The sequence below is a fragment of the Urtica dioica genome, chromosome 6, assembly GCF_054948205.1.
Source record: "Urtica dioica subsp. dioica isolate 48M chromosome 6, U.dioica_male_clone48M_v1_H2, whole genome shotgun sequence".
NCBI classification, from domain to species: domain Eukaryota; kingdom Viridiplantae; phylum Streptophyta; class Magnoliopsida; order Rosales; family Urticaceae; genus Urtica; species Urtica dioica.
In genome coordinates, this window is record NC_142761.1 from 40141611 (window position 1) to 40164425 (window position 22815).

Here is a 22815-nt window from a genome sequence, read left to right on the forward strand (position 1 = left end):
TCGTTCGAGAAGCTGATCTTGCGGGGCGAGAGCCGGGGTCGAGAAACGAGGCGGCGTAAGGACTCACCGGCGGATCTAGAACGGTGGAGGCGTGTGAGCTCGGCGGGCTGAGAAACCAGAAAGGTGGAGATACACGATAGCAACGCCAACTCCCGTGAGGAATCGCCCTCCCCCCCGGACCAGAGCCGTGACAGTGACGGCGTCCGAAATCCAGAGGGGCGGCGGCAAGGAAAACTTAGGGTTTTCAGAAGAAAAACTTTTCGGGAGGCAGAGAGAGAGAGTCTTACAAATTCTATGCTTCGTTTGTTTGTTTTTTACTTAATGACACGTAAGTCGGAAGTCCATTTCACAACTCAAGTTCAGAGCTATTAATGCTTTCTACTATTAGGGTGTATCTCTCAACTACATCTCAATTCATATGGTCCCTTCAATACTTTTGTACATGGGCATTGGTAATACCGTTTGTTCTTATATTTTATATGTACTGCTCTTATGTTTATAACCTAATACAATATAAAAAGAAATTGCTTCAATTATTATTATTTGATAAGTTTTTTCAAATTTTTCACCAAAAACTTAATTTGACAAAAAATACTACTAAACTACTTGGATAAATACAATTTTACCTTCAACATTTTATGTCAATTGTTGACATAGATGTCAACAATAGATGTCGATTGTTGACACTTATGTCAACAAACAAAAAACTCAAAACTCACAAATGTCAATAATATATGTCAATTGTTGACATCTATGTCAATAATAAATGTCAATTGTTAACAAAATATTGAGGGTAAAATTGTATTTGTACAAGTAGCTTACTAACATTCTTTTACTAAATTAAACTTTTGGTGAAAAATTAAAAAAAGACTTATTAAATCGTGATAGTTGAGACAGTTTTTCTACAATATATTGAAGGATCCATACGTCAAGTTACTTATTTTGTATTGCTATAAATAATGGATTGATGTAAATTTATGTAAATTTCTTAGTTATACATAATTTCTATTGCAAACTAGACAAATTTAGCCAAAAATGAAAATCAATATTTTATAATTTTCATATGACAATCTCACTAGTTTCTTTATGATGTTTTTATAAAAGGGTTATATAGCTATATAGTCACCCAGCAAAAGCGATTTTGGATTTGGCCATCATTTGGTTAATTTCCGGTTAATAGCCACACCCATTTATTTATAGTATAACAAAATACCAAAATGACATCAACTGTTCCCGACCATTTAATTACATACCGAAAATAAAAAAATTTAAAACAAATATACGGATAATAACTAGATATTAATTAATAATGACAAATATTTAGTCAGTAACTGCTCCCGCTATTCAAGGGAAGAAAATTAAAAGACTTTAATGAGATAACACGCAACCTCTCTCTCACAATCTCACCGCTGAAAAAAAAAAGAAAAAAAAATCGCTCATTTCTCTGCCCCAAAACACACGACGAAGAAGAATAATCCCGAAGTTCAATCGCCAGCTCCGATGAATATTCAAGAAAATAAGAACCCCAGGCGCGCAAATTTCTGCAGTTATCGAAAGAAGAAGACGACGGAAATTTACAGAGAACAAATTCAAGGTATTTTCCCAAGTTTTTGTTCCAATTTTTTTTCCTAAAATGGCGATTCTACCATTTTTGCTCGGGATTTTCTGAAAAACTGTTTGTTTTTGAACTGATTTAAAAAAAACTGTTAATGAGGCATCACCGAAGTCGGAGCGAAGGAGGATCGGGATCTGACGCCGGTCCTGGGTTCTCGTCGAGCAAAAGTCTAGCCACCGTGATTCGAGGTTGTTACATGGTCGGGATTGCAAAAGCCTGCGAGAAGGCTCCGACGCCAAAGGAAGATGGGTCGGTGATTTGCGTGACGAGGAAGATGAGTTTCAATGGTTATTTTGTTGTACAAAATAGGGTGATTCGATTTTGTTCGGAAGGTGTATATTCGTGTACGTGTAAATACAAAGCATATTTACAGTATATCCGTGTAAAAACAAAACATATTTACAGTATATCCGTGTAAATAAAAAGCATATTTACAGTATATTCATTGTAAAAACAAAGTTTATTTACAGTATATTCGTGTATATAAACTGAAAAAAAAATTGGAAATATTTTGGAAGACAAAATAATATCAATAAATGGAAGACAAAATAATATCAATAAATGAAGAATATATTTACAGATTTTATCCATAATGAATTGCCACGAAAATAGAAACTAATTAACTAAAGTCAACGCTGAAAACTTCCAAATATATAACAATAAATGCGCTGAAACTTTCAAAATCTGCTGGAAAATTCAAATTTCAAATTTGAAAACTTCTCTATTCGGTTTCATTATTTGATTCGAAATTTGAAAAAAAAAACTGCCTAATTAAAAAAATCTGCCGAATTAAATAAGGGCAAATGTGTAAATCTAATTCAATTAATAAGCTGACACGTAAGAAATATGACTATTTATAGGAAATTAACGAAATGTTGGCTAAAACCAAATTGTTAGTGTTTAAGATGGATACGCAGCCAATTATTTGTTTATAAAATGGAGCCGACTATGTAATCGACATTTTAGTCATTAGTTTATTCCTTAATTGTTGCTAAAAGTTAGGTCTCCGGGAAAATCTTTCGTAGAAAATGATTATGGATTCCTATCTAGCAAGAAATAAAACTAAAATACCTATCATGAATTATACTTTTCAAGGTTGCAAGCTTTTGACCAGCCATTTCACTCCATGCAAGTAAACTTTGACATTGCAATGTTGGTTTCATTCTAAGGATGTTAGGTACGTGAGGCTTAACTTTATGTGATTGCAAGAGATTGAGACTGGATTTTTATCTAAAAGGAAAAAATAAAAATTATTCTACTTCGTGAATTCATAATGAATGAAATTGCGTCGATATAAAGATTAAGAGATACCAAATCTATCAATACTAACCCGTTGGTACTCTATTGTCCAACACTCTTACGTTTGTATTTTTCACGTTTCTTTTATCATCAATTCCTATTTGCTAATTACGGTCATGGTTATTATTATTGTCTTTATTTAAGGGAAATAGATAGGGATCTAAGCGCACATTATCCTACCATTTATGCAAAAGAAAGGAGACATGCACTCACTCACACGTCCCAACAACAACCAATTGAAACAAAGATTTTTATGCTAGCCAACAAAAAAAAAAGATTAATATTATTATTTTAGTATTTGGTGAAGGAATGGTGTCCTCACTATGTCACTTTTTGGAGTTGGTGGTACTATATTTATATATTTTCATTTTTATAAAATAAAAGAGTTGGTGGGTGATAGCTACGAGTGTACTTTTTTCTAATCTAGTTTAGACTTTAATTGTTTTTTTTTCTTTCTAAATACTTGTGATTTTCAAGCTAAATACCAAAGTGGGTTGGTGATGGGTTTGGTAATGAGGGTAAATACGTGATTTCACAATTGCCAACTCCGGTGGATGTGGACGGCTTCCTCCCTCACAACACACAAACACATATGCCGAAATTCACTAACCCCAATTTCTGAGCTGTAAAGTTTAAACACACGGCTGACTAAACATAAATTCTAAATCCAACACATGCAATCTTTTGTTAATTAATAAAGAGAAATTTGTTGGAATGTGTTTACAAGACTAAGTTTTAAAATTTTCAATATATAAACCAAATTTCTAATACAATTCTTTCTCTATACTCTATAGGTGTGCCTTATCACATGAATCTTAGCTTATGTGGTTTCTCTTCTTCTTTGACCTAAAAAAAAGGTCATAATTCAGTAAGAGAAAAGTGTTAGATCTTTGCTCAAAAAGATATTTGTTAGAGCATGTGTGATAAAACATGAAATTGAAGATTTAAAGTGCAGATAAATCTTAAAAATTATGTATATATTTCCATTTTTATAAATAAAAAAAAAACCTTTTTTTTTATTTATATTCTTTCGCTATAAAATAATGTGTTCTTTGCTTAAATTATCAAGTCAATTTTCACCAAAAATGTATCTCCACCCACGACTCACCATTGCTCTATTCAAAAGATAAGAACAATAAATTTTTAGGCTTTTAGAAGATTTCGTGAAGCTCTTTTGTACCTTTTAGTAAATAGGGAATTTCCTTTCATTGAAAGGACATACACATATGTCACATACGGATATTGTTTCTTTATTAGTTGTAGAGACTACTCCACCTTCATGACTCCACCTAATGCAAGAAAAATAAATTATTATAATAGTATTCACGAAATTCGTACGATATCCATGTAGATTATTGACTTTGTTCCCGAAAATATATGAAGGTGTTGGATCTTAAGCTTCTGAGTAGTGATTAGATTGATGTTCTCCTTAAGAACGTATCTTATGAGGACAAAATAAATTACATTTTGATGATTCTCGACTCTTCTATGGTTGAGGCGGATAGGATTGTGTGGCATTTCATTGAAGATAGATTTCGAACGATTTATTGTGATGATGTGAAGTGTGTAGAATCATCGAAACAATATGATCCACAACAATGCATTAGGTACCCCGATTGACCTCATTAGTTGGTCGATAAGTTAACCAAATCTTCAGTTAGATTTTGCATTACAAGCAGCTTACATTGTTCCTTCTTTCGGTCCCGAGGTGATGGAGGCTATGGCTATTTTGCATGGTTTGAAGGCAGCTAGGTGAGACGACTACATGAAGATTTGGTTCAATCGGATCTTGAAAATGTGGTAAATCTTGTAAAAAATAAGACTAAGCCAACGAACGAAGTAGGCATTGTTATCTCTGATATTCTCTTACTTAGTCTTGAGTTTTTTTTTTCATTTTGAGATTCCACCCCGTGATTGTAATATTATAGCTCAAACTCTATAAGAAAAATTTGCTTTTTTTTTTTTTTTTTTTACGATGGTGTAATTTGGACCTCTTATTTCCTATCGGAAGTTGAAAATGAGGTTTTGACAGATTTTCCTGAATGGAAGTGGTATGCGGACATGTTTCTCAAACCAAACAAAATGTAAAAATATTAAGTAATCACGAGCTTCTCAAATAGTTTATATTTCCACATTTTTTTTTTCTCACGAGTTACTTTCTTATTTAAATATTTATAATATGTTTCGAATCATATTATACCATAAAATTTTAGATTATAACGTTTTTTATATGAGTTATAGTCACAATTAAGACAAAATTTTCTGTAAATAAATTATTTATTGAAAATATAGTATGTATACTTGCATGTTTTCTTTCTCGATGTGTATCTATTGCAAATGTCAATACCGATCAACGTTCTCTGGTGTTTATAGACAACTATATATATTATAACTTTGGACGTGGAAGTAACTCATAATTCTTTATCAATTTATGTAGATGCAGCAATCTTTTTCTTAATAATGCAGATGACACTTCCAAACCAATATTAAAAAAAAATTCCATTATATAACCCACACTTATAAACATATTCTTTGTAAGCGAATCGTTTGGTTAGATGCCACTTTCAAGTTTCAACCAATACGTAATTGTATATGCTACTTAGGAATGTGGAATCTTATATTCAAAAATTAAATAAATGTAGAATCTTATTACAATAGAATGTAAAATATTATGAAACAATAGTATGGGCATAAGGAAGTAGTGAGATATAGCGGCATTAACAACTACTTAAAAAAAAAAAAAAAAAAAAAAAAAAAAAAAAAAAAAAAAAAAAATCAACTTAGCTAAATAACAGCAGATCTCTCTCTCTAAAAAAAGAAGCGCCTCTCTCTCAAGAAAAGAGAACAGAAAACCCTAGTTTCGTCAGCCGCCGCCGCCTCCTGGGCTCCGGCCTGGGAGGTCGGACGGTTGCTCGCAAGGTGTGCCAGCACGGCCTCGTTTCAGCTCGGCTCGGCCCCGGTTCAGCTCGGCCTCGGCTCAGCTCCCCCCTCCTCCGCCGATCCAGACGCCACGCCAGATCCACCACTACCGTCGACGCCAGATCCGCTACCACCGTCGACGCCAGATCCGCCAGATCCGCCACCGATGCAGACGCCAGATCTTCTGCTCTCGCATAGGTGTCGAGAAGTCGGTCTCTGTCTGCATCGAAGCCAGGGCTTCGCGGTCGCTTCCGCTTGGCTTCTTCGGCAACGCCCTCCGTTTCTCCGTCGTCTCTCTCGACGGCGACGAACGGTTCAGACTCGCTCTCCTGACTCGACGGATCCACAACCTTGCTCGGAATCTACGCCACCTCCGTCGACGCAGATCCCAAGCTGCGAGGCAAGCGATTCGGGATCATGGGCTCGAGGAGACTCGAGGCGTTCGGGTCAGCCGTGGCGAGGAGACTCGAGGCGTTCGGGTGCGAGATCTCCTGCTATTCGAGGACTCCTAAGCCATGTTTTTCCGTCGTACCGGTTCTTCTCCAGCGCCAGAGAGCTGGCGGCGAACTCCGACGCGCTGCTTTGCAGCTGCAGCCTCACGGAGGAGACGCGCCACGTGGCGGACGAAGAGCTGTTGACAGCGCTGGGGAAGGGTGGGGTGATCGTCAACATCGGACGCTGGGGAAGGGTGGAGTTTTTCGGGGGCAGAAATGGTCGGATCTGCCGGTTTGGTTGTGTTGTGCCTCTTGTTTTTTTGTGTTTTTATTTAGTTATGCTTTATGTTTTTAGGCTAGTTAGCCCATGTTGCGTTTTGTTTGACTTGGTTTATCTTGGACACGGATTAGCCGTTGTCCACTATCCCGTTGTGGATTTCCTGTTAGGTTTTGATCTATACAGGTTGGAGATGCATCTTCTTCGTGGTCAGCAAACCGAGGTTGAGTGGATCTTTCCATCAACCAATTTTGGTTTTGTTGAAAGAGCCCTTTGTGGGCTCAATTATTGTGCTCGTTGTTCTTCCACTTGTCGGAAGCATGCACAAAACGTGCGATTACCGGAACTTAGTGTTAGTTTCACTTCGACTTAGGTTTGAGGTGTTCCATGTACTAAGGTGTTTTTCTCATGTTTTGATGGGTTTTTGCCCAATTTTAATGGAAATTCCGTGACTTTCAAAAAAAAAAAAAAAAAAAAAAAATCAATATTAATTTCAATTACATAAAAATAAAATTTACAACTAAACTAATTGACCCCACCATGCACATGGTAACATTCCGGTGGTGCTCTCCTCATCTGTGATTACAGTGGACCACGTTATTGTCCGCTTCTTTTCCTTCTATTTAATTTGCGTTTTGTTTTTATTTTCTCCAATCCCCCCACCGACGGCTTTTATTTTTTTCATTTTTTTTTCCAAATCTCATTTATGATATTTTTTGAGATCTCTATTTTTTGAATCAAAGTATTTTGTTTTCAGACAGATTTTTGAGATCTGAATGAACGGTGATGGAGATCTTACTCCATCTTTAAATATGATCACAACCGCACAAAGTGCTAATTTAGATGTGGGCCTCAATATCAGCGAATTTGCAACACCTTGCTTTAAATACCGCGGTTTAATGACTAGCGTCGACAAATGACAAGTACATTACATGCACCGATTCGAGCAAAAAAAAAAAAAAAAACGTTTAACAATTATCTATTGTTTTTTTTTTTAAGGCAGCTTTGCTGCAGTGGGGATTAAACCCACGTCCTCCACACAGGAGGTGGTGTGGAATTATCTATTGTCAATAAAATCTAAGATAACAAAAGGGTGGATATTTTGTTTGCATAGAGAAGCTCCATTAATTCAACTCACTCAAAATACAGAGAAAAATGAATTCTACAAGACTAGAGCACAACAAAAAATTGGTTAGTATAAAATAGACTTACTCGTGATTTAGTGATGCTTTTCAATATTTAAAAAATGAGTAAACCCTTAATCATACGACAACGATAAAAATAAGCGTCAATGCAGCAATCAGGCCCGGTTTTAAAAGTTGTGAGGCCTAAAGCAAATTAATTTTTATATACCTTTTTTAATGTTTATTTAGATTATTTAGTATATTTGAACCTAAAAAATATATATTTTAGGCCTAAAATATGTTATATTTAGGCCTTTTTTTTTTTACATGATTTAGACTTTTATTTAGTGGGGGCCTAAAGCAATTGCTTGACCTCCCTTGAGGTCAAGCCGGGCCTGGCAGCAATCACCTAAAAAATAGCTTTCAAGCTCTAAAAGAAAGACTACCTTCTCAAATCTAAAACCTATTGATCAAGCAAAATCTCATAGTGGAAGCTAAAGAGCTTAGGATCGGCAAACAACCCGATATCTTCCCACCAAAGATTTGACATATGAAATTCCAACATGATTGGGTGGAAAATACGTAAAAACGTAAAAATAACTCATAAATATAATCCTAGTGAGAAGGTTATGCAATTTCAATAGCTCATACATACAATCCTATTGAGAAGGTTATGCAATTTCAAGTCATAAGACTTGTATTTTCCTTTTAGCGCATTCTCCATTCTTTTTGGATGACATCATACTTGAATCTTTATTAAAAATATTAGACGGCGATGTGGTGGTGGTAGTTGTCGTCTTGATATTCTCTTCATTGAAAAAATTAATTTTCCAATCTCGGTCACTTAAATGAGTTAGGAGCTAAGAGGGCACATAGGGATTATCCTCAACGTGCGATTCGACGCTCAACATTAGTCCCGGAGCTAAATGTGACGTGGGTCTCATCTCATTAGGGGATAGAGAGAGGAAGTGAGGAGTGAAAGAATGAAGTTTAGCAGATATTTGCCTTTGTGAAGAACAAACATTTCTTTTTGAGTAGACGTGGTATTTATAGAGTTTTGAAATCCTTGCGAAGACTTTGGAGATGCATTTGGCGAAGAGGCAAGTTGGTCAAGGTTGGGCGAGGTTATAGGCTCGTTGGGCAGCTGGGCGAAGGGCCTCGGCTCGGCGGGCTGGTTGGGCAAGGGTCTAATTTCGCTAAGTAGCTGGGCTAGCCAAGGCACGGGCGTGGGCTCGATCGAGATGGACGAGGCTCCAACGTGGGCTCCTTAACATGATATCTCGAGGTCTTGGTGTCGGGAATTTCGTCTTTGTGATTGGACTTTGATCTTGATCGCGCTCTTGTCATTTTTTTTTCTTCTCTTGAAGTGGTATTTTTCACTCGCGATAATGACGACATAAAAAAAAACTCATATTATCATTTTTTTTGTCATAATTACTCTAGCTAGCACTTGTACTACAAACTCTAGTTTTATTTCAAAACACAATATTCAAGTAAAAAATAATTTAAAAACGTATAAAAATGACCTTCAAATTAAATTTGAACAATTAGTATAAAATTATCACACTGACTATACATCTCCACACAGCTAATATTTTAATTTTAGTGTAACATAATTAACTTAAAATAAACGCATTAGTGTTTGGGAAATAGAGTAATTGTACTTAAAACACACACACACACACGCAAGATATTTTTATTTTTTTACTCATATTGAACAATTTTATTTTAATTTATCACCTTTTAGAAAACAGAACAAGTTGTATGCCAAGTTTATATGCATATTCTAGTATTATCAAAGTAATGAAAATAAATAAATAAAAAGACAATAAATAAGTCTATTCTTTTAAAATCTCTCTCCTGTCTTTCCTATACCCTTTCTTTCCGGGCCAAATTAATGAAAGAAAAACAATGAACACAAATTAATATGAAGTTTTCGGAGAAGAAACACAGTTCAAGTAAAAAGATATATAAAAATTAGTTAACAGTGAAGATTTAGAGACTCAGAGAAAGAGAAAAAGAAAAAAATCTTAATAATGATACAGAAAATACAATAGCTTGAGTATATAACTTTAATATAACTAAATAAAAAAGACTGAAATAACTTTATATATATAATAATGATAAATATAATATACAATAAAATAAAAAAGATTGAAATAACTCTACATAAATATAATAATGACATATATATTATACTAATAAAAGAGAACTAAAAAAGCATATTATTATGGAAAAGAAAAAAAATAGTTAAACAAACTCGTATTATTAATTTAGTGTAACAATTACTATAGTGGTAGAACTTGGAATATAAACTCTTAATTAGTCTAAACACCATATTCATGTAAAATAATTGAACACCGGATAAACATAACCTTCAAATTACATTTGAAACAGTTAGTATAAAGCTGTCTTACTGACTATACATCTCCAAACAACTATTACGTTAATTTTGGCGAAATAACACAATTTTTTTTTTGATGAAATAACACAATTAGACAACAACATTTTACTTGGATTTTCGTTACTGTTGCAATTGATATTTGTTTGAAAAAAAAAAGAATTGACCGACGACTGCCTAAAATTGATTAGTATTCTTGTTTTTTTGGAAAATTGGATTAGTATTCTTGTTGCTAATCGTACTGGTGGATACTTAATTTAGAGCTGACAAAAACAAAAAGAGTCAGTAAATAATAATAATAATTATTAGCCAAAGATGGGTCCCGCTTCATAATCCGCGACCCCCGCTATCTCTCATGACTCAAAATTTTCCATTCCTACTTGTTTTACTTTTACCAGATCCACCAACCAACCCTCAAATACCACAAAATCATTATTCTAAATCATTTTTTTTTTAAATATTCATCGCTACGTTAAGTCGCTACTTTGTTGCATGTGATAGCATATTCCAGCATCCCTATTTTTAAATCTATATTTCCTTACATTTTGCAAACCATGTCCCAAATCCCATACTTAAATAGTAATTACAAAAAATAATTACTGAAATAAATTATTTAACCCCGCACCGCAACAATACAAATTCTTGCACAGCGAAATTGGCTCTCTCTCTCCACCAACCATTACCAGATACAAAATTACAACGTAGATCATAAAAATCAGATCTCGCATACCAAAAAGCCAAGAACAAATCTGGACCGTCGATTAAAGCCCTAAAACCTATTTATAGAGGGTCATATCCACCTCAAAACCTCGCGCTTCTTCTTCTCGCTCTCTTGTACAATAGTGTTTAAGAGAAAGAGAGAAAGAAAATCCAATTCTTCCTAATCTCAGATCTAACAGCGATAATGTCTCTTTCAGTGGAGAAGACCTCGTCGGGGCGTGAATACAAGGTGAAGGACATGTCTCAGGCCGACTTCGGGAGGCTGGAGATCGAGCTCGCCGAGGTCGAAATGCCCGGACTCATCTCTTGCCGTACAGAGTTCGGTCCATCTCAGCCGTTCAAAGGAGCCAGAATCACCGGATCTCTGCACATGACGATCCAGACCGCCGTGCTCATCGAGACCCTCACCGCCCTCGGCGCCGAGGTCCGCTGGTGCTCCTGCAACATCTTCTCGACTCAGGACCACGCCGCCGCGGCGATCGCCCGAGACTCCGCCGCCGTGTTCGCCTGGAAGGGAGAGACTCTCCAGGAGTACTGGTGGTGCACGGAGAGGGCTTTGGACTGGGGTCCCGGCGGCGGACCGGATCTGATCGTCGACGACGGAGGCGACGCCACGCTGCTCATCCACGAGGGAGTCAAGGCCGAGGAGGTCTTCGAGGCCACCGGAGTCCTGCCGGATCCGAGCTCCACCGACAACCCTGAGTTTCACATCGTTCTCACCATTATTCGCGACGGACTCGCCACCGACCCGCACAGGTACAGGAAGATGAAGCAACGCCTCGTCGGAGTCTCGGAGGAGACTACCACCGGTGTCAAGAGGCTCTACCAGATGGAGCTCGCCGGAACTCTTCTCTTCCCCGCCATTAACGTCAACGACTCCGTCACCAAGAGCAAGGTCAGAAATGAACCAGATCTGAGTTTCTAATCTTCAGATCTGCTTTTTTTCTATTTGTTTGTTTTATCATTTCTTTTCTTGATTTGTTTCGTTCTTGTAAATATAGGTAGTATAGGAACCGGATTTATTATAATAAAATTTTTTGTTTTAAAAAAAATTGTAAAATTATTGTTTTGAGAAGATCTGCCAAATATTTTATTTTAAAAGATTATTTAGTTTCTAGTCTGCGATTTTTATTCTTGATTTGGTTAGTCGTTGTGAACGTATAGCTAGTCTAAGAACTGAATTTATAAATTCTTTTTCGGTAATTAAAAAACAAAATTGTACAATTTTTAGACATGTGTTTGTGTTAAAATAGAAAAAAATATTTTATAAAGAAATTATGAAATTGTGGTTTGACTATCTATCTATTATATATAGTATAGTATAAAACGTAGTCATTTTTTGTTTGTCTGTCTGTTTAATCAAAAGTTTTCTTGATTTGTTTCGTTATTGTAAACATAGCTAGTCTCTAGGGAATGGAGTTTATGAATTCTTGTTTGATATTTAACAAAAAAAAAAGTGTAAAATTCTTCTAATGTGTTCTCCATCAATTAGTTGGTTTTTCATTGGTTTGTTTAACCGAAAGTTTTCTTGATTTGTTTAGTTATTGTAAGCATAGCCAGTCTCTAGGAACTGGAATTTACGAATTCTTGTTTGGGTAAATTATTGTGTGTAGTTCGACAACCTGTACGGATGCCGACACTCTCTGCCCGACGGTCTCATGAGAGCGACGGACGTGATGATCGCCGGAAAAGTGTCGGTGGTGTGCGGATACGGAGACGTCGGAAAGGGCTGCGCGGCGGCTCTGAAGCAAGCCGGCTCGCGGGTGATCGTGACCGAGATCGATCCGATCTGCGCTCTCCAAGCCACCATGGAAGGATACCAAGTCCTGACCCTCGACGACGTCGTCTCCGAGGCCGACATCTTCGTCACCACCACCGGAAACAAAGACATCATCATGCTCAAGGACATGAGGAAGATGAAGAACAACGCGATCGTGTGCAACATCGGACACTTCGACAACGAGATCGACATGCTGGGACTCGAGACCTACCCGGGCGTGAAGAGGGTCACGATCAAGCCTCAGACCGACAGGTGGGTCTTCCCCGAGACCGGGACCGGGATCATCGTCTTGGCCGAAGGGAGGCTCATGAACTTGGGCTGCGCCACGGGGCACCCGAGTTTCGTGATGTCGTGCTCGTTCACGAACCAGGTGATCGCTCAGCTCGAGCTCTGGAACGAGCGTGCCTCGGGGAGGTACGAGAAGAAGGTCTACGTGTTGCCCAAGCACTTGGACGAGAAGGTCGCGGCGCTCCATCTCGGGAAGCTCGGAGCCAAGCTCACCAAGCTCTCCAAGGACCAGGCCGACTACATCAGCGTCCCCGTCGAGGGACCCTACAAGCCCCCGAACTACAGGTACTAGGAAGATGGGACCCCAAGAGATTCGCTATTGGCTCGCTCAGCGCTATTATTTTTTTCTTTCTTTCTGTCTTAGAAGTTGCATTGAATGTTTGTGTTTTGTGAAAGTTGTTTTCGTTGGATTTCGGATCGGGGTTTGGTTGTAATGATTTTGCGTATCAGTTTTAAGTTTTTTCAATAACCGATGGATGATGATGGGCCGAGTGAGTGTGTGTGTGTGTCTCTGCTGTGTTGTGTTGTCGTGGTTATGTTGCTGCAAATTTTGCGAGCTCTTAAGATTTTAGTCTGTGTAACGGCATACTACCAAAAAAAAAAAAAATGTTATATGAGAAATTTTCAGGATGTGTTTTGCCAGTCAGTTTTAGCCATTGTTTTGCAGTGGCAGTTCTAACTTTGGCTACCCGTGATGAACTTGAATGCTGCTTCTGTTTCTGGTTGCTTGTGCGAGTCTTGCAGGGAATTCATATTATTATCTTGGAAGTTTTCTTTATATTTTAGGATTTCTTTATCGGTATTTTATTTGGAGTAGGACATGAAAATGCTATTGGATTATTATGTACTTCTGGGCAAGCCGTGTCGAGTAACAGCCTGAGATTACCGTAATTTGTATAAAAAACTCCTATTCAACGGGACGTTGTATGACTCGATGTAGAGCAGACTCGGTGATTGCCTGAGATTTTCGATGTCGGATTCATGAAGGGAAACCTACAGTGTGCTCAGTTGTGCGATGACATGTCACGGGGATGAAATAGACCTCGACACACTGTCGCAACAATCTACCAGATAGAGGACGTTGACATGTTCACAGAACTCGGACACGGGGGAGAAAAAAATAGGTTGAGACCACCAATGACCTCTCATCCCAGTTGTCCCTAGACTTAGTCCTAGCTCATCTTGAGCAAGGCGTCAAGATCGGGGCAAACCAGCAACTAAATACCACTTTCACTGTTACAATGTAATGTCTTTTGAGTCGAGGAAAGTATTAGGCTTGAAGGCCAACCACTATGAGGCCGAGGCAAACCCTGAAAGTATTCAAGCACAAGTCCAGCTGGGAATGAACTATGAGAAATGACCGGTTCTACTACTCATTTTAATGATTTGGAACAAAATATAGAGTAGTTTGTTTTTGGACACTTTTATTAGTGTTTTGAGGAGAGATAATATTTTGATACCCGGTTTGCCTTTTAATTTGTAATTATGTTCATTCAATCCTCAAACCAAAACTTGCTCATTAAGAATTCTCGTACGTCTTGCTTATTGTGCCATTCACAGCTCTCTCTCTCCTCTCTTTTTTCTCTGCGTGTGAAGTACGTTAGAACTTCCTCCATGAGCTGCGTGTCTCTGAAGTGAAGCTCAGCTCTCCGGCCACCTCGTCGTTGTCTAAAAGTAAGCTTCTTTCGTTCATCGTCGTCGTCGTCTTCTCTCTTCTCTTTTTGTTTTAGGGTTTTCGTTCATCCTGCTCGTCGTCGTCTTCTCTCCTCTCTTTTTGTTTCTGGATTTCGGAGAACATGTTTGTTCAACGTCATCATCCTGCATCTTAAAAGAAAGCTTCTTTTTCGTCGTTCATCTTTGTTGGTGCCATTATCCGCCGTCTCTGTGTTGTTTGTTGCTGGGTTTGTTTATGTGTTGTCGTGTTTTTGGACGCTTGAGTTTTTTCGCGTTCTTGAATTGAGGAGAAGGGAATGCTGACTCCGAAGGGCAACGTGTGGAGCTGCTGACGGGGCGGAGGAACCTTGGTGGGCGGCAGCCGATGGAGGAGCGGAACTTGGTGAAGTGGAGCCGCCCCTTCTTGGTGGACGATCACCGGCTGTCACTCATCATGGGCCCGCAGCTCAAGGGCCGCCCAAACCGTCTCCAAACCGTGTGTTATGGATATGGATATGGTTTAATTTGTGAAAAGGAAAGGGCTTGAAGTTCGAAAATTAAGGCTTGTGGAGTTTCCAAAACAGCAAGTACTTAATTTCATTTCATTCTAACATATCCATTGGGCCTTCCCACACGAAACTGCAACAACAACGAAACAGAAAATCACGCCATTGGAAAAATGTACAAGAAATGACAAAGCTTTTCCGAGAATGATGCGTTACTATGGGGATTCCGAGGAGTTGGAATTGTGAGGGCGTCGTGTTACTGGAAATCATAGTGATCCTCTCTCTCTCTCTCTCTCTCTCTAACAAAGTGTGTGAGTGAGTCTGTGTGTGTATTTTGAATTCTCTGTGGTCGAGTCTTTATGCTTAGCAATGGCAAATTGGCAACCAGCCACGTCAGTGGACCCCACAACGGATCATACAAGATTGGTGTCGATTTTAGGTGTTTGCGAGCGAGAAGTCACATTATTTATTTTTAAAGCTTAAAACTAAATCTAGACTTTCATTAATGAAATCAAGCCTTGCGCCTCAACCAAAACAGTGACCAGGAGTGCAGGATACATGGAGTGATCAATTCTCTGCACTGAGCTCGGGAGTGGTTATAAAAATAAAATTAGAGGAATCAAAACTATCAGTAATTATAGAAATTCCAAGGTGGTTAAATTGGGTTTTCACATTTCTGTATGGCTTTAACGACTCATTAACAATCTGATTGCTGTTTATGTTGCAATTCCGTTCCCCCAAGACCCGGCCTTGCGTCGATATCATCGACGACCGGATCTTCAAGTGTTAAAATGGAACACTTGAATTCAAAACGGGTACTTTTCATATCGGCATATATTTTTGACAAAGCAAAATGATCATGCTCAGCTAAATTCGTGACAAGAAATTGATTTGAATTGCTCTAATATTCAAAGCTCAAATTACGATGACATAACACAATCGGTGCATAGCAAAACTCGATACAGTTAGACAAAGAAGAAGAAAAACTGGGATCCAATCCAACTACCGTATCTTCATCTCTCATTTTTCAAAAAGTCTGAATGGCAAAAATGTCTCTCTCGAAGCAAATAAAAGAAAGAGAGAAAAAAAATTGAGAAAGAAAGTTGTCAGTAGCTCCTTCCCCAGTAAGTCCACTTCTTCGCTGGCTTCCCCGAAGCAAAGCACAGTGTACCTATCACCAAATGCCATACAAATTAGAGATTATGAATTAAATCAAAAGTCGACCTTCCAAAAAAGAGTACAAAATAGCCAAATCTACGTTGTCCAATTTTTATTTTTTTTTTGTTTTTTTTACCATGTCATTGAAAATATTGACTTATATAAGCAATTAACCACTTTAAAAAAAATTTATTGACAGTGTCGAAAAATTACTGACACATGGTACTTGAACATATTTGAAAATTATGGCTATTTCACTAATTTATATACAAATCTTGGCTATTTTGCAAATCCATCCTGACAAAATGAACAAATGAAGCGAGTTATTTTACCTTCGGGAAGCTCTGGCTGGTCAAACGGAGAGCAAAGAGACTTAGCTGCTCCGGTCTCACCCTTTGTCCTTGCTTTCACATCCTTCTCCACCTCCTATAAAAAAACATCAATAAACAAACTTTACACACCATCGAAAGCGATACTGTACGCAAAATCAATAGATCGACCGAATTACCTCCTCGTCGCACCAAGGAGCCAAGATCAGCTGTTTTTTGTTCAGCGCCTCGATGAACTCATCCCAAGTCTTGACGACTTGGAGGCAAGCGTCGCGTTTCGTCTTCGCGGCGTCGAACATGCTCTGCTGAACGGTCTCCAAAAGCTGTTTCACTTGCTCGCCCAAGCTCGCCATAGGAATATCTGCCTTGGCTCCGTTGTCGCGGCGAACGGCGCGGCCTTGGTTGTTTGCGAGGTCTTTTGGGCCGATTTCGATTCTGAGAGGGACTCCTTTCATTTCCCAGTCCGAGTACTTCCACCCGGGAGAGTAGTTGTCTCGTAAATCGGCCTCCGCTCGAATACCCGCTTCGGTCAGAGCGTCCACCGCGGCCGTGCATGCATCGTAGATCCCTTGGGTATTTGCGTCTTTGTACGGCACCGGAATTACAATCACTTGAACCGATGCCACTTTCGGTGGAAGCACCAACCCTTTGTCATCTCCGTGAACCATCACCATAACACCAATCTTTTACAACAAAAAAAAAGGAAAGAAGGGTCATTTTGTTAAATAGCCAATTGAAATTAATGTTTTTGCAAAATACCTGAGGTTCGTCTATAATTTCGTTTTTTTTTTACCTTATGATAAATTAATTTAAAAGTGATAAATTGCTTCTATTATTCGTCAAAATTTTTAATCTCAGTGTCAATTTTTATTAATTTATTTATGAAAACTTGAAACTTCTGGTTATTTTGCTAATGAATTAGTTTTTACTGAAATTGACGAGAGAATGAATAAATGAATGAGAAAAAAGAGATGAGATTCTAATACTAAAGAGTACCGTTCGGGTGCTGTAAGCCCAGGAATTCTGCCACACCATATTCTTATTGCCCTTCTCGTCTTCAAAGTTTATGTCAAACATTTTCGAGAAGTTTTGACCTAAACAGTGAGAAGTCGCACCTTGAACAGCGCGCCCAGTGTTCGGAACAAAGGCCTACCATAACACGGAATTCCGTTGTTATTTACTAAGGTCACTAAATTGCATATAAAGAAGAAAATTATGAAACACGGTGTGCACATACTTCGACACTTGTGGTGTAAAGTCCACCGGCGAATTTCTCCATCTCACTTTTCTTCCCCTTTATGACAGGAATAGCCAAGAACTCTTCATAGATGCGTCTGTATAGTTCCAATATTTGAAGAACCTGAATACATATAACAGACTGTCATACATCGGTTGAACAAAAGGGAGAATTTGAATTCCTGACTCAACTAGTAACTAACTATGCTTTCAAAACGCAATAAAAAAAAGTACATAACTGTTTTCTTTACTTCTTGTCACTTAAACAAAAAACACTTTTTAGTATTTATTCATATAAATCATGTGAATTCATACTTTACAATTTCTTTCCAATTTGAACTCCTCCAAGATAAATGGAAAATTGGATGGATTATTTTCTTTCTAAAGACTTTGTTTCTAAAATTACAAGTAACAAAACAGTAGAATAAAAAGTAATTATTATACTTCATTATGGACTTTCTTTCGTTCTACAATACCCAACCACAAGGGAAAATCAATTTTATTGTCATTTGCATTTTCTACCCCATATATATATATATATATTTTTTTTTTTTCATTCTAGTTTCTTTCCTTGTATCATACATAGAAATTTATAATATTGCATCACCAGTTTAATACGCACAAGAATTACTCAGTATTAACAAGAAACTAAGGCATCTTAGGTTTCAAAAGATGTCAAATAACATGAACAAAATCACCGCCAATTTGTGCTAATGAAACAAATAATGTTAGAGAAAAACAGTGACAAGCAAGGCCGTTGTTCCTAGGCTTCTATGAATACAATAGCAGATAAATAAAATAAGATTCTCAACAAAAAATTAGTTTAATACATGAGCAAGCTAAAAAAAGTTGAAATAATGAGTAAGAAAAAGAAACAGAAGTACTTTAGATCAATCAGTAGTCCACAGACAGAAAGCTGAAATAAAGAAAAAAACATCTCATATGACTCAAGTTTTGTTAATCTAAACTTAAATGAATAAGAAGTTTAACATCATAGTGTTGAAATGTAAAGAGCAAGGACAAAGCAAGAACCTTTTGCAATACTAACTACTGAATTAGCACATTTCCAAAAATTACCAGGGAATTTTCCTTTTTCTACAACTTCCAAAATTTAAACTAGCCCAAATTTAGATCAAAGAAAGAATTTTTCGCTTGAGATCCCATAAACTTAATCAAAACAATAGAAAGAAATAAAAATAAATAAATTATGTGCTAGTGTAGTTTGATACCTCTTCATCTGCCTCTTCCTTGGTGGCAAAAGCCGTATGGCCTTCCTGCCACAAAAACTCCCGAGTCCTGAACCAAATTCATGCATTAGAGTCTTATATATATATAATATATATATATATATATATATATAGAGAGAGAGAGAGAGAGAGAGAGAGAGAGAGAGAGAGAGAGAGAGAGAGATGCGTGAATGAGTGGATCCACCTAATGAAAGGAGTGGGATTGCTGAATTCCCAACGAACAACGTTACACCACTGGTTGAGCTTCAAAGGCAAGTCTCTGTGTCCCCTAATCCACTTCGAATATGAGGGATACATCACCGTCTCACTTGTCGGCCGAATCGCGATCGGAACTTCCAGCTCAGACTTTCCCGATCGAGTCACCCAAGCGACCTCCGGCGCGAACCCCTCAATGTGATCCTTCTCCTTCTCCAGCACCGACTGAGACACGAATACCGGGAAGTAACAGTTCTTCACTTTCATCTTCTTTATCTCCGGGTCGAAAAACTCCTGCGATTCCACACACAGAAAAAAAACCCATTTCGTGAAGCTGAAAAATGGATTTCGTTTCAAAGTAAGTAAGAAAAAAAAAATTGTTTCTCCCGAACTCACGTGTAGAGATTCCCAGATCGAGTACGCCCATGGCCTCAGGATGTAGCAACCTGAAATGTCGTAATACTCGATCATCTCGCCACGAACCACCACCTATAAATTATTTAAAAAAAAAAAGTAAAACAATTTACCCATCCAAAAAATTGGTACTTGACAAAAAAAGAAAAGAAATAGAGAAGAGATCTTTGCTCAACGAACCTCAGAGTACCATTCTCCGAAGTTTTCGTCCTTTTTGTACGACATTCCCAACCCGGTCTCTTTCTTCACCTCCTTCTTCTTCTGCCCTGAAAATGCAAAACACGCCGAATCAGATAAGTCAAAAAACGCCTGTAACGGAAACGAGACGCCCAACTCACCGCCACCGCCGGAACCACCCTTTTTCTTCTCTCCGGCGCCAGAACCTCCCTTTTGCTTCTCTCCACCACCAGCCATGGCTAAACGCGAGTCAGAAAAGAATACATTAAGACATTGCTGTCGTTCGATCGAAGAGAGATATTAGGATGGAAAAATGGATTCTGATATGCTATTACTTAAATCTGAAAGTTATAACCTATCAGCAAAGAAGAATACGTATCACTGTTCTTTCAAATTCAATTAAAAATTCCTTCTTGATCTGCCTGTTTTTTCTTCTTTCTATTCTCAGAAACCTAACAGGGAAACAAATTACTCGTACGCGCAATCTAAATTTTTCCTATCCTCTATTAAGTTCTCAGCTTTTCCCTAATTTTGTTTCTTCGGAAATAAAAAACAGGTCAGTAAATTAGGAAAGAAAAGGAAAAGAAACCATACTCGCCGTGGAGCTTCTCGTCGAGATTTTGGTCGCGTCGGAGAGCTTCTCTGCGCGTTTGGTGGCTGGAAAAAGGTCAACCTTGAACTTCTCAGCGTGTGTGGGTGAGTCTGATGAGAGTTTGAGATAATAATTAGGTCAAGACTGTCCGAAAATATTAAATATAACTAAAGAATTATTATATTTTTACCACTGGACTGTGATACGTGTAACACTTAACCCCTATTTTTAAATTACTTTATCTGCCCTTTGATCTTAATTTATTACAAATCAGTCCTCTCGTTTATTTTTTTCGGCCAAACTGTCAATTAATCGTTGGGTGTGCTTGTTGCGATAAGAAGGCAAAATCTAAAGAAGAAACCTAACAAGCTGAGCAGAAGAGCTTTCGGTAGACAATCGATCAGCTGTGGAAATGCTGAGATTGGAAATGGGTTTGAAGATCAAAGCTTTCCAGATCTCAACCGGTAATTCTGCTCCTCTCTTTACCCATTTTCGTAATTACAGTTCACGTGCTCAGTTTGAGACATTGGTCCAAACGCGTTGCAAATCAAGAGACTTCACTGTGGGGGAAGCTCTGCGTCTCTTCAATACCTTATCTGATATGAGACCCATGCCCTCTGTTTGGAGTTTCAATCAATTAATTGGGGCAATGTCGAAGATGAACCAGTGCTCCACTGTGGTCTCGATGTACTCTCACCTCGTTAGGTTTCGTCGGAACTATTTCGAACCCGATGTTTCTACTCTGAACATTGTTGCTAAATGTTTGTGGCGGTCAAACAGTGCAAAGTCAGGCTTCTCAGTGCTCTCAGTCGCCATTAAAAGTGGGATTCGTCCTGATTCGTTCATGATGAGTACTCTTCTCGACGGGCTTTGTAAGGAAGGTTCTATGGTTGCTGCAATGGAGTTATTCGAGAAGATGGTCGAGCAGAAAGGTTTGTGTGACGAGGCTACTTATGCGACCATCATCAATGGGTTTTGCAAGGTCGGAGAGACCCAAAAGGCAATGGGTCTTCTTGAGCGAATCGTCAACTTTGAAGGGATCAAACTGAATTTTTATAGTTTTAGTGCGATCATTGACGGGCTCATCAAAGAAGGACGAACTGAGGAGGCATTGAGCTTGTTTCGGGACCTGACCAGCCGCGGTCTTCAGCCAGATGTTGTAAGCTATACTTCACTGATTAATGGATTATGCAAATCTGGCCGCTTGGAAGAAGTGCAGAAACTTCTAGCTGACATGGATAATGATGGAGTTTCGCCTGATGTCCACACTTACAGTGTTCTCATTGATTCACTTTGTAAAGTCGATAAAATCCAGGATGCGATCTCAGTGTTTGAATTGATGGAAATAAAAGGTGTCAAGCCTAATGTTGTCACATTCACTTCTCTACTCGATGCGTTGTGTAAGGCTGGCCGATTGGAAGAAGCAAATCAGTTCATTGAGAAGATGGTCGATTCTGGAATTCTCCCCAACATCATCACTTTCAATACAATGTTGGATGCCCTTGCCAGAAATGGAAGAACCAAAGAAGCGCTGGATAATCTTGAAGTAATGATTAAGAGAGGTCTCAAGCCCGATATCTACACATACAATTCTTTGATCTACGGGTTGTGCAAATCGGGCTTATGGAGGGAAGCGAAAGAGCTGTTCGACAAAATGAAGGATCAAGGTGTATCCCCGGATGTAGTAACATACAGCATCTTAGTCGATGCTTTCTCCAAGGTTGGAAGGATGAATGACGCTCTGGCTGTGTTCGAGTTGATGATTCAGAGAGATATCCATCCAAACATTATCACATACAGCTCTTTGCTGTGTGGGTTGTGTCGTTCGAATAATTCAGAAGGAGCCATGAGGGTGTTTGACAAGATGGTGTCTCAAAATATCTATCCCAACATCGTGACTGTAAGTATTCTCATTGATGGCTTTGCAAGAAATGGGAAGATGGATAAGGCTCAGCAATTGTTTGAAGCAATGATTCAAAATGGTTTGGAGCCAAATGTGGTAACTTACAGCACGTTAATAAATGGGTATTGCCTACAAGGTGCAATGGAGAAGGCAAAGGAGATGTTTGAAGAGATGTCATTAAAGAATATTCTGCCGGATATCGTTTCACACCACACTCTGGTCGAAGGCTACATAAAAGTGGGACGAATAGATGTTGCTCTCAAGCTTCTCAAGGATATGATTTGTGCTGGTATTGTCCCAAATTATGTAGCAAAGACTTCTTTGAAGAAGATTCATGCAATGAGGCAAAAAGCACTTGTAAAATAAACCTACCATAGGAATTTATGTAGCTGGAGTATCATAATTCTAACGGAGACACTGTTTCTTTTTGCTGTTTTCTGTTCTTGATGACATGTTTTTGTATTTAGCGACTATGAATCTATGATGATAGTACTGTACTTTTATTGATAAAAACATAGTAGTAATGATTTTCATTACGAATGCATTTA

General features: G+C 38.3%; 3 protein-coding genes across 3 annotated transcripts; 2 read left to right on the forward strand and 1 right to left on the reverse strand.

Moving 5' to 3' along the window:
- Positions 1-10860: 10860 nt before the first annotated feature.
- LOC149394112 (adenosylhomocysteinase) lies at positions 10861-13503 on the forward strand. The gene is made up of 2 exons (XM_089616366.1): positions 10861-11684; positions 12403-13503. The coding sequence occupies exons 1-2, from the start codon at positions 10974-10976 to the stop codon at positions 13147-13149; spliced, it is 1458 nt and encodes a 485-aa protein (XP_089472492.1). The 5' UTR covers positions 10861-10973; the 3' UTR covers positions 13150-13503.
- Positions 13504-15888: 2385 nt separating this feature from the next.
- Positions 15889-20509, reverse strand: LOC149394113 (Class II aaRS and biotin synthetases superfamily protein). Its single transcript, XM_089616363.1, has 11 exons — positions 20367-20509; positions 19934-20011; positions 19776-19861; positions 19578-19670; positions 19171-19475; positions 18969-19035; positions 17741-17863; positions 17500-17652; positions 16683-17186; positions 16507-16600; positions 15889-16187 (listed from the first exon to the last, which is right to left on the reverse strand). The coding sequence occupies exons 2-11, from the start codon at positions 20007-20009 to the stop codon at positions 16123-16125; spliced, it is 1566 nt and encodes a 521-aa protein (XP_089472489.1). The 5' UTR covers positions 20010-20011; positions 20367-20509; the 3' UTR covers positions 15889-16122.
- Positions 20510-20763: 254 nt separating this feature from the next.
- LOC149394114 (uncharacterized) lies at positions 20764-22815 on the forward strand. The gene has a single exon (XM_089616355.1). The coding sequence runs from the start codon at positions 20777-20779 to the stop codon at positions 22631-22633; it is 1857 nt and encodes a 618-aa protein (XP_089472481.1). The 5' UTR covers positions 20764-20776; the 3' UTR covers positions 22634-22815.

Excerpts from the sequence above, each read along its gene's own strand:
- LOC149394112 (XM_089616366.1), top strand. The coding sequence starts at position 10,974 with ATGTCTCTTTCAGTGGAGAAGACCTCGTCGGGGCGTGAATACAAGGTG. Across the intron at positions 11,685-12,402 it reads ACTCCGTCACCAAGAGCAAG|TTCGACAACCTGTACGGATG; the intron begins GTCAGAAATGAA and ends TATTGTGTGTAG.
- LOC149394113 (XM_089616363.1), bottom strand. The coding sequence starts at position 20,009 with ATGGCTGGTGGTGGAGAGAAGCAAAAGGGAGGTTCTGGCGCCGGAGAG. Across the intron at positions 19,862-19,933 it reads GGGTGGTTCCGGCGGTGGCG|GGCAGAAGAAGAAGGAGGTG; the intron begins GTGAGTTGGGCG and ends TTGCATTTTCAG. Across the intron at positions 17,864-18,968 it reads AGGAAGAGGCAGATGAAGAG|GTTCTTCAAATATTGGAACT; the intron begins GTATCAAACTAC and ends ATATGTATTCAG.
- LOC149394114 (XM_089616355.1), top strand. The coding sequence starts at position 20,777 with ATGCTGAGATTGGAAATGGGTTTGAAGATCAAAGCTTTCCAGATCTCA.